Genomic DNA, 12,781 nt, shown 5'->3' on the forward strand with positions numbered 1-12,781 from the left:
TTTAACCCGTGTTTAACAATTTGTATCCTGTTCTCGTAGACAATTTGTATCGCATTCCTGGCTCGCGTAAAAATCCACAAATTATATCATGGACGCGATGAAAATATCATTATAGAGTTATAGATCAATATAGAAGGCTTATATATATATATATATATATATATATATATATATATATATATATATATATATATTTTTGAAACAATATAGAAGGCTTATATATAGATATATATATTAAAAAAAAAAAAAAACCCAGAGAAAGTTAATTGTATACAATTATAAGTAAGTAAACGAGCAAAAAAAAAAAAAAAAAAAAAATGAAAACGTTTTCCTCTTTGATGGACTAGTTGGGTCTCTGCGTGCTACACACGCATCAACCAACTGTAATCATTAATAAAAACTTCAACTATACAATTAAATATTTAAATTTTATTAATTAAAAAATGTAATGTAAAAATCTAATATGCATTAAAAAGTATTTATTAATATCTTTTCTAATTATTAAGGGTAATAAGTATATGCATGCACAATAAAAGTATTACTCCCTCTGTACCCGAAAGAACGATCCTTTTGGGTTGATTTCGCGGGTATTAATAAAGTCAAATAAAAAGAAGTAAAAGTATATTGGAAAGATAAATTTACATGGGGTTTATAAAAAAGTAGAGAGAGATAGTAATAAAAGTACATGGAAAAACAAAATTTTATATAGGGAAGATAATTTTGCACAAATATTGTTGCAAATTGGTGGGTATCTTAAATTCTTAATGGTAATGGCTCATATTTGAGATTAAAATTAGGCCAAATGGGTCGTTCTTCCGAGAACGGGGGGAGTAAAAGAGAATGAATAGTACGTGTTATTATGGATCATTTTTACCAAAACTAATAGAAATTTAATCATATTAATCGACAACCAAGCTATATCAAAAGAAGAAAAAAATTACCGTTTGACATAAATCCTACAAATAATTAAGTTAGATTGGATTAAAAAAATCGTTTTAAACTGAAAGTTTATATGATGTATAGTGAATTATAACATTAATAATTAATTAATAAAAATCATTGCTTGGATGCAGAGGCTTAAAATAACATGTGGTACAAAAAAAGAACCTAAATATGAAATGAATAAAATATTTATTACGCATTATCTTCCTTAAAAATAAAAAGTTTGTTTTAATTATATTTTGGGTCACCTTTTAAAAAAAATAAAAAATACTTAAGTTGACTACGGTCTATATCCATACATTTTAAAAAGCTTAAGAATATTTAGATTATACCTTCTAAAATGTTTATGTAATTCTCTGCCCTAATTAATGATAAATGTCTTTTTTTAACTTTTAAGAATAGTGTGCGGATATTAATACCTCTAAAGGGTTGTTTGGTTACGTTGAAATTCTAGGAATGGGTTGGAATGGATTTAGATTCCATTCTATGATTTTATTTGTTTGGTTGGGTTATTTAAGTATGGAATGAATCTCATACCTGGGGGATTCTAACTCTACCCCATTCCCTTGAAATCTCATACTCACCTCTCCTCCAAGGATTCATAATCCATACTATCACTCAAGTATGATAATCAATTCCATGATTAAACCAAAATAACTTTAGATTGGTAAGGGATATAAAATCCATACCACTCAATGACTCAAGTAGGATAATCTATACCAATCCATTCCATCTTAGTGAATCAAACGATCCTTAAAAAATATTTGTTTATATATTGTCCCTAATTATTTATGATGCCAATAACTTAAGTTAAGACAAAAGTCAAACCCAAATTGTTTTTCGAATATGACTAATTGTATAGGGCGTGTGTCAGCTGCCCTATTATAATATAAAATTATTTTTAAAAAGTCACGGCGACCTATATCTATCATCTTCTACTCTTTATCATACACTCATTTAACCTTTTTGTGATAAATGCATTTGAATATTGAAAAAATAGTCATGCGTAATCTTATTTGTTTTACCCTTTTTTATTATCATGTAATTAAATTGAAGGTATTAATGATATAATATAACAACCTTGCAATAGGTTTATAACTAGGTTAGGTCCCGTGCCATGCACGGTTATTTTTAATAATTGTTTCATATTAATACTACATTTAGTTATAAAATAAAAATTTGTTTAAAATATTATGCTTAATTTATGAAAGAGCCTATTAGCTAGTATATTTTCTTTAAAACTACTTTTGTCTACACATACCTCTATGTGCACCCGGGGGTATGTAAAAGGTGATAATTAGCCACTGCTCATTGGCAAGACATGATTTTAAAGCTATGCATTTGTTAATATGCATATATTTTTGTATATATTTGATTTCACTAAATGAATTTATTAAAACGTAGGACATTAAAAATTATGTTAATAATTTTTTTTTCTTTTCTTTTTTGCTTAAATCTAAAGTTGTTATTTTTTTTGGAAGGATAAATCAAATCTTTTATTTTAAGTAATTTTTTAATATTTGATATTCGAATTACTTTCTTGGAGCTTTTAATATATAATTAAATTAAAATAAAAATAGAATCCTTCTAGTAATATTTGACACAAATTCTATAAAAAAAAATCTATTTTTTTTTATATAGTTGATAATATATTATGGAAATATACATCAAATCTTTTAATTGTGTATAAATTTGTTATCTTTTATTTATGTATTGTATAAGATTTGTTTCCAAAATATTTTTTAATAAAAAAAAAAACTAAGGACACACCAGAAAATGACACGTGTCATTGCTGGTGTGTCTTTTAGTATATAGTTATTGATGGGTAAAATATATTTTAAAATAATAACTTCCACAAATTCTTGAATACGACTAACTTTCATTATATTAAGTTATTGAAAGAAAGATTAGAGTTATCCTAAAAGTTTTTAAAGTTACGCTTTTTATATAATATTAAATTTACTACTCGTATATTTAACAAAAATTTTACCCTTTAAAATACTAAAAAAATAATGTATTAGTTTAATCTTATTTGCCTTATAACTAACATGCATCCATTTGAATACACATTAAAATATAATCAAAATCATAACAAATTAAAAGTTACCCTTGAAATAAATGGAAAAGTTACCCAAAAAAATTGTTAAAGTCACTATAATATTGAATGTCATTCAATAAAATTAACAATAGTCCGCCTTAATTATACAAGACATATTAGAAGGAGGCGGACTCAATTATATGGAGCATTACTCTATCAATTAACCATATAAAAAATACAATCCTATAATATATACTGTATAACATTCACAATTCTATCTACTTACAAATTCACAAGGGCTAACAATTAAATTTAGTTTTCCCTATAAAAAAAAAGAAAAGAAAAAGAAAAAGTTGTACAAGTATGTATCATGCTTCATGCATTATCTACATTAATTTTTTTTGAAGAGGTTTTCTTTGATTTATTTGTTTAGCCACAATAGAGTACTTGTTGGAATCGTTTCAATGAGTATCAATCAATCAATAATTATACACTAAAAGATACACCAGCAATGACACGTGTCAATTTCTGGTGTGTCATTTTTTTTTATGAAAAAAAAATCCTTTTATAAACTTTTAAATCTTAGGAAATTATTATATACAATAATAATTGTTGTAGTTAACCGTATAAATAAATAAATATCTTTTACATTCTATAGATAGATATGGAACTACTATAGGTATGTGTTTTGGCAACATATAATTACTTAAAAAAAATGCAATCTTTGAATTTTTTTTAAGTATATATTCTTCATATACATGACAAGAATAATTACTGAATTAGGGAAAAAAAGCCTAAGCTATATACACAGTTTATAAAGAATACATCAATTTGTCTTTGAAAATTTAAAATTACCCATATGATCAAAGACCACTACAAGAAAACGCGTTTTAGCGATGATTATTATCGACAGGTGTCAAATCATTCGGTAAAATGAAATATTAACGAATGTTTTTAAAAACGGTCGCTAATTACCGACTGTTAAGATGATAATTGGTCACTAAATTCTTTTAATAAAATCAAGAATTTGACATAATTTGAAAAAACTCATTTGACTAAAGTACTTCAATATTTAAGCTTTTGTAAAGACATGAAATAAGAAGAAAATAACTACATTTTGGTAAAAATTTGTTGGCAATAGTTTTAGAATTTTTTTAAATTAAATATAATACTAATTTAATAATGAAAATTAAAATATACCGTGCATGGCACGGGACCTAACCTAGTATTATTAACTTTCAAATGATATTATTTTATTTGTCAAAATTTTTGCGAGGAGAAATAGAGCACTTACTAAAATGACAAACTTTTAAATAAATTGGATGTACAATATAAAGTTACCCTAAAATGAGCAAAAGTTACTCTAATATGAATAAAGGTTACCCTGACAAAAATAAAAGTTATGAAGTATATATACTGTATCGATAAAAGATACCCAAAAAGTTATAAAAGTGACTCCCGAAGTACAGTAAATTACAGTACACCAGATATATACAAAAGTTACTCCATTAAAATCTCGACGGAACAATATATATATACCATTAAACTCCCTTCGTTTTTTTAATAAGCTAAAGTTACTATTTTCGTCCGATTTTTAAATAAGCTAAAGTTCCATTTTTGGAAATCTTTTACAATTTAATAATATATCTTTACCCACTAATGTCCCCATTGTTTTTTTACTTTATCATCTCTTACTCCTTCAATGGTTCTCACTCCTTCTCACACCACTTTATCTTTTGAACAAAATAATAACCTTATTAACCCCACTAACATTTTATTTTATTAACCAACCTAAAACTCCACGCAATAGCCTATAAAAAACGGAGAGTTGAAATAACAAACGAATAAAATTACATAATGTTTCATATATATATATATATAATACTAAATACAGAGTATTTCATTTTTACAAAAATAAAACAAAATGTGCATCGCACAGGTTTCATTTAGTTATTAGACTTATTACGTACTCCCTCCATATTTAATACTCTATTATTTCTTTTTTCACTATTCACTTGATCTATTTTGACTAATATTTATTATTTATACATAAGGAAAAATATAGTTGTACAGGTAATTATTGAAAATCGTCTCAATAAATAGATTATCATTTTCCAATTTTTATAATGTAATTTAAACTTATTAATAATTAAAGTGTTTATTGATCAAAAAATTACATTGAAATACATTCTAAGGAGAAGTTTAACACTTGTTAACATATGAAGAGAGTAGTATATATCCAATACCAAAAAAAAAAAAAAAAAAAAAAAAATAAATTACCAACGCTGCAACGCATTTATGCAGTGTACTTTAACAGTTGAGCTGTAGAAGATTTTGTAAAAAAAAAGACTAAATAAAAAGGGATATGGATGGAATTCAGGTAAAACAATTTACTGTGCATATGCCCTTTTCAAGCAAACTATGTTTTCTCTTTATAGAATGTAAACCCTATTTGGAGTTATTGGACTGCTAAATAAATATATTTCTTAAACTTTATTTTTTTAAAACTATTACAATTGGGTTTACAATTGCAGCTGTGCCTGTGCATGGTGTTTTTTCTAAAACATTTGAATAGTTTTGGCCTTTTGGGTTATTAGCTTATCTTCAATTTTTTACTTACCAAGCAAATCAAAATTTGTCATTTTGACCACTAAAGAAAAAGGAAAAAGAAAACAAAAACCCATTCACCATCCCCAATTATCATCATAGAGTCATACACCGTTCATCATCACCATCATTCACCCATGGAACCTTCTTGCTAAATTCATCCTTTCTACGTGTTACTCGTGCAATAATTAACCATCATCGACCTCCCAAACCACAAATTGCACCTCCATAAACACTAATAAAACAATATAAGTATACTTACATAGCCAAAAAAAATTTACATAATCATAATCGATTGTAAGACTAATTGTTACTTGTATCTAGTAACTCAGACATTTAAATGATGGGCAAAGTATACGTTGGATAAGATGAAAATGCTACTATATTTGATATTTATACTCCACACGTAGTACCAAGTAGTATTTAAAAGGGATATACTCGATCTGTATACTTCGTATAAGTTTCAAACTTTACGTTCATCAAGGAAGTAGCAAGTATATGCACAATTACGAGATTCCGACTTGGTTAACCATAGTATTGAGGGAATACATGGGAGTATAGGACTTAAGATCAAACCATTCTATCTTACCTCTTATCGCTTACAGTTTTTGCACAATTATTGTGTCATGCTAATTGCTAACCATCAGTGATTGCACTCAAGTGATAAGTTTGAGACCCTTTAACATGTTCTAAATAATTTACTTGTATTAAGTAATACTGTACATATTAAACTGCAGTACCAATTGTGAATAATGCTATGTATTGTACTTTCGGCCCCTTCAATTTTTTGCCAAGATCCGCCACTGATTGAATATTCGTCAATTATGAGATCTTATACACCTCCATATCTTCATTAAGCCATATCAATCATTTGGTACAGACATAATAAATTAATACAAGTACATCTTGGCTGTTAACTCATACCTAATCTCTTACAGCCAGCTAAATTTCACTGCAGAGAATACAGACAGTCCAAACCAAATGTTAGCAGCTCCTACAAAAATGCAATTACTGTTGACTATGGTAACGTGACGCCATCTTACCCTATTTGACTTTTTCAGAGATTTGTCATTTGACATTGGTGGACCTTTTGCTTTCTTTGCCTCTTTTTGCATAAAAGTGGGAGAAACATCGAAAGAAAAGAAAGAGAATAATTTTTTACCACTATTTTGCATTGCTTTTTCCTTTTTCCCCTTTTGGTTGAACAACCAATTTTAAGTTTTCACTTTTACCACATTCAATCCGAATCCGATTCGCATATAAAAATCGATCAGAAACCGGTAATACTAACTTCGAGCAGAAGTTAGTCTAAGATCCGACCTGTTGTCATTCCTTAACACGAAGAACAGATAACAGGAAGTGAAGTGCTATTATAAAGAGTATGACTTCAAATGTATCAAATAAAAGTAATACCAAGGAGAAAGCAACAAAAGTATAATAAGATCAAAAAAGATTATGGTAAAGTAAAATTTACTCAATTAATGAAGATGGCCAAAAAGAATTATACAAAAAGCAATACAGTAATTGAACAAATTAATGAAGAACATGATCTCTAGTAGACAATGGTAAGACAACATTAAAAGGAGTTGGACCACTATTAACATTAACATTACCATTAGAATCTTCTGAATGACCTTGAAATTTGCCTTTCTTAGACCAAAGCCATATCTTTGATACAGAGAAACTCTCCCCTTTACTCCTCTTACTAATCTTCTTCCCTTCAATATCTCCATCTACCATATGATTATTCCCACATTGCCCCATCATTTTTTCACTCTTTGTAACGCGACTACTAGCACCGACATCAGTCGATAATGCTACTTGCAACTCCGAATCAGCAAGCACATACTGATATGAACCTAATGAGAAACATCTCCGTGCATCAATCTGACTACTAACACTAACATTGCCATTACACTTATTATGATCGCGGTCACCATTACCGCCTTTGGCACTACTAGTCTCACCATTTTCGAACTCCCTAGTACTCCCACCTCGATCATTTGAACTCTTAAACTTCCCTAGTCTTACAGAGAACACTCTCCTTTCGTTCGAGTTCTCTTCCATGATGGTAGGCTTATAACCATGACTAGTATTAAAGGAATTACCAATGCGAAAGCTCGTTTCGCAATCGATTGATCTTCCAAATGACATTGCCCTCCAAAACTCCAAGCTAAATTCCTGATTCTCCAATTCAGACCCCAATAAACTACCCCTACAAAGAGGGCAAGTGGAATTTGACAAAAGCCAAGTATCTATACAACTAATGTGAAAGGCATGACTACATAATGGTAACAATCTTAACTTATCTTGGTCACAAAATTCACATAAACAAACAGCACAATCAAAGGGTTCTTTTGAACCGACGATATCTTTGTAATAAAATACAGGTAAAGCGTCGATAAGAGGTTGGTCTAACCCAGAATCATGAAGCCGAAAAAGCTGCTGAAGTTGCCTTTGAATTGCGCCGGAATTTGTACTTTCAGGGTTTCTAGAATTAGAAAGTGAATTTGTGGGGTAAAATGAGGGTCTTTTCATGAGATATCTAACTAAAAATTGAAGAATTCCAGCAATAAAGAAGATTATTGCTAAAATTACTATAATTAGAAGGAGTACTGGGCTAATTGTACTGTAATTAGAGGAATTTGGAGGAGATGGAAATGAAGGAAGAGGGGTTGAAGGAGGTGGTGGAATTGAAATGTTGCTATTTTTAGACATTTTTTTAGCAATTGGGTTTTTCAAATCCAACCATTTAATTGCTAAAAAAATGTACAGAAATTTACCCAGAAAATGAAATTGAAAACCCAGAAAAATTGTGCCAAAAATGCATTAACAGCAACAGTTTGAGATATTTGGGTAAAAAGATTGAATCTTTATTAGGTAAAATAGAAAAAAAAAAAAAAAATAGTGAAAGTGGAGATTCAGGTGACCTACCTCATAGATTTAGGGAGCTGAATACCAAAATAAAACAGAGTGGTAGATTGAGAAGTGGGTTAGAGTAATTTTGGTAATAAAAAATGGGATTTGGTTTTGAATGACTATTGTTTTTGGGCCCTTTTTCTTGAAAATTTGAGGCAAAAATTTGATTGTTTTTCTCTCTCCTCTTTTTTATTTTTCCTTCAAAATTTTTTGTTTTAAAGTTCATAATGGTTCTTTTTAGATGAAAAGGAAAGCTGGGTAATACATTGCTTTTTTCTTTTTTCACTTCCACTTTCTGGGTTGGAGGGAGAGGGAAAAGAAAAACTGAAAAGAAGGGAGTAGTTCAGCAAAAGAAGGGAAGAAGAGGTCTCATTTGGCTCTCTCTACCAGTCCGCGAAGTAGAAAGGTTTGAGAATATGATGCGTATCATGCTCTTGTGTGTATTACTCGAGTACGAGTATTAAATTTCTGTTAGAAAGTGACGGTTTTTTTTTAATTGAATTTATTTGCTTCTTTTGAAGAAATTAATTCTGCCCTTATATTAACCTTTATTAGTAATGACAGTTTAGCAGACAATTACAAAGATACTAAAGTCATTTTATATTAGTACTCGGTACAAATCAGATATTTAATTATTAATTTAGAATGAAAGGAAAAGATTAATAAGCATAATTTGTTTTTTTGTTGATGATTAATTTTGGTAATTGTGCATGATCTATAATCAAAGAGGCTTTGGGAGCAGTAGAGGCCATGAGCTGATTCTCATTGCGTTGTTCCAGATTGGCATCGGCTGGCTGTTAATTTGAATATGATTTTGCTCATATAACTAATTCTTTAGTCTATTTCATAATAGTCCATATATGAATATGACAAACACAATTTGCTCACCATGTAAATTACTCATATATGATGATATAGTCATATTGCCTCATAAGGAGTATACATTTATTATTATTATTGATGATACTTACGAGTATATTTAAATAGTACGAGTACTATTAATACATATATAAAAGCAATCCAACTTATCTATATGTAGTGCTTTTTAAAATTAAAATAATACAACGTATGGTATGTAGGTAAATCATTCATGCTTGTGAAATCTAAATCTCACTACCAAATAAAATTTGAAACATGTTTAGGTAAAGATGAAGATTATGAAGTATTAGATTCATATTTTTAATAGATAATGAACTTACTTTTATCTATGTAATGTAGAGACTAGAGAATTTATAAATCTCAATCGTACGTGGTCGGATTTCAAATTAATGACTCTTCCACACATAAACACACACATGCTCACATAGTCACATGGACACATTTTTAATTTATCTTCAAATTCCTCCTTATGTATGACGATAGTTTGATCTCATACAAGCTTGATAGAGATTTATCATAAAACCATTTGATAAAAGGTTGAGTAACTCACAACTCTACATAGCTTGTACTTTGATATTGAATACATTCCTTTCTCTTTTTGTTTTTAATTGATTTTACGTCCTAATTTACATCATTACATGTGAGTTCTAATAATCGTTAGCATTGTCGTACTTGTACCCCTCATCACCTTTATATCCTCTCCATGGATTTGAACTCTTTATGATACGTATCCTCTAGACCTCCACACTTGAATGTCCAACTTATTAACGTTTCTAAGCATAGTCATATTAAGTTATTGCAAAATAAGATAGGTTGTATCTTATGTTGAAAAAACCTTGTGCATTACACAAGGTGGAGAATTAGTTGCAACAATATATATATGCTTATTAGATATAAGTTACTTGAGGCATTATATAACAAATCATGAATTTATGAAAACCCTCAAAGTGTCAATAAGCAAATAACATATTGTCACATTCACTTAATCTAAAACAACAAGAAGCAGATCAGATCAGATCAGTCCCTATGTCAAGACTTGTAATATAATACTCAAAGTACGTCCAAAAAAGCTCGAAACAATGTCATGGATTTTATTTCTTTTTTGTTAGTAAGAAAAACAATTCTATTAGTCCGAAACCTTGCACGAGTCTACTCGAATTATATTAGCTGGCTAAAAGCTAAAGATAAGAAAGCTAAAGTATAATAATTATATCACTAGATTAAACTTAACGTGGTTAAAACTTGTCTTGAATTCGAATTGATAATATAAAGCCTTGAGGTGAACTACATGCTTTAATTTTGAGCTTTATTACTAGCTAATCACATTTATAGTAGTCATCTCGAGCCCCTAAGCACGCATCACTTGACGTTGACTAAAATTGAATCACCGTACTATTTCTTCTTAAGAGAATAACACTCGTCGGTTATCGAGTTAATCATTGCTCCGTAATTGACCAAATTATTATTTATGTCCCTCATGTCTCCACTTAGCAAAGTTAGCATGCCTTTATTAGAAAAAAATAACAAGAAAAATCAAACAATGCATGCACAATAGCCAAATAATAAAGTGGCTAAATGAGGAGTAAAATGGTTAAATACAATCATTTTAAACATGAAAATAAGTTATGATTGCATTTATAACTACAAAAATTAATAAAGCAATTCTTTGGAGAAGACTTGTTGATTGTGGGTCTAGAACAATTATCAAAATTTCCCTTGTTCTCATGGATTTCTACACTTAAGTGGAAGATTATTATAACCATCATTGTTTGATAGTGGTTGAGAAATCATGTGATGTTTGTTGGTAGTCCAACCTAATTAGGGTTTTACTATATTTATGTTAGTTTTTATTACTCTTGATCTCATTTCTAAAAATTAGCAACAATTTAACTATTACATTATTCATATATTCAAATGTTTTCTTTAATTATATTTTATGTTATAGAGAGAAGTGTCTTTACTATGCTATGTATCATTCTATGAATAGATAGATAGAGAGATAGATAAAATAATACAATATAATATAACTCGTTTCATATTACGAAAAAAACAAAGGATGAACACTACATAATTATGGACTAATGGTGCAATAGATGTTTGACCGATTAACTCTATCCCCATATGTGTTGATTTTATCATTTCTATATCGATGACTAATCTAATATAATTTGAGTGATAATATAATTAAACATTTATACTTTTTTTTAAAGGAGAATTCTCTTGCAAGTTGAGGGGAAATAAGGGATCCAACTTGCTTGGGGTGAGAATTGAACCCTTCTCACAGGGGTGAAAGCCTGAAAGGAGGGCCTCCAACCACTAGGCCAACCTTGATTCTCAAAAAGCCAACTATTAAACATTTGTACATGTTCAAACACTTTTCTTACTTAAACTTGCTGTATATATAATTCACTTTACAAGACTCATTAAAGGGCTAGGGGAGTTTTTTTTTTTTTTATTTATTTATTTATTTTATTTTTTTTACGGTCCAAAAAGGAGTCTAGCTCCCTAGTCCCTACTAACTTAAAACTACAAAGCGAATATTTAACTCTCTTAGCCAAACTAATACAACAACTAAAGAGTGGATTGAGGGTAAAAACGTTATGGATTGCTTGATGATGCAGTTAAGGGGCAAGGGGGTGCAATTGGGACTACACTATAGAGCCCGCTTGACCTTAAATATATGGACGCCTCAAAACAAGAAGCTGAATGTCCTTTTTTCTTGTATGAATTGATGTAAAATGACATGGTGATGTAAAATAGTAGTAGTGGGGCTATAATAGACAAGTATTACATTCGTGTAGTGTAATGTAGTAGATCATGATACCAGGCCAATGTACCACAGTGCCGTATAGCAAAGCATATACTATGTGAATGACATTAAATGAATGTCTTAATTTCAAGCAAGCAACGTAATAAAATGGGAAAGTAGTCGTTATTTATTATCTCGTGAAAGGGTGCACCGTGTACGTAAACAGTAATCTACAAGGAGATGGTAAAAAGCTACAAACAAACACTTGTTTCGTTTAACTTTGGCCATTAAATTTAAAAAGTACCAAATTGTTGCATTGGGAATTTGGGATGTTATCACGTGAATGTATCCATCAATTAAGGACATCAACTCAAATCTTCTAGTTGAATTGTTGATGATTGAGGCATGGCCTTATGCCTTTCTGACGGTCGCCAAACCTTGTTAATGTGTAAACGTTTAGAGTTGGACCTGGATCTGGATCGGGACATCTAAATGAGTTTGGTCGGGGTTGGTTCGAGTTGCGTCAAGTTCAATCTTAGTTATATCAGATCAAGTCGTTGATCATATTGGGTTTGAGTCACATTTAGATCGTGCCTAGTTCAAATTTCATTTTTGGTGGTACTAGGTTCAGTGAGTTCACTTTTAAG

At 29.6% G+C, this 12,781-nt stretch overlaps 1 protein-coding gene across 1 annotated transcript; it reads right to left on the reverse strand.

Annotated features, from left to right (window-relative positions):
- Positions 1-7,088: 7,088 nt before the first annotated feature.
- LOC110700420 (RING-H2 finger protein ATL47-like) lies at positions 7,089-8,964 on the reverse strand. The gene has a single exon (XM_021877961.1). The coding sequence runs from the start codon at positions 8,303-8,305 to the stop codon at positions 7,121-7,123; it is 1,185 nt and encodes a 394-aa protein (XP_021733653.1). The 5' UTR covers positions 8,306-8,964; the 3' UTR covers positions 7,089-7,120.
- Between the last annotated feature and the right edge of the window lie 3,817 nt (positions 8,965-12,781).

The sequence above is a fragment of the Chenopodium quinoa genome, unplaced genomic scaffold (assembly GCF_001683475.1).
Source record: "Chenopodium quinoa cultivar QQ74 unplaced genomic scaffold, ASM168347v1, whole genome shotgun sequence".
NCBI lineage: Eukaryota > Viridiplantae > Streptophyta > Magnoliopsida > Caryophyllales > Amaranthaceae > Chenopodium > Chenopodium quinoa.

Excerpts from the sequence above, each read along its gene's own strand:
- LOC110700420 (XM_021877961.1), bottom strand. The coding sequence starts at position 8,305 with ATGTCTAAAAATAGCAACATTTCAATTCCACCACCTCCTTCAACCCCT.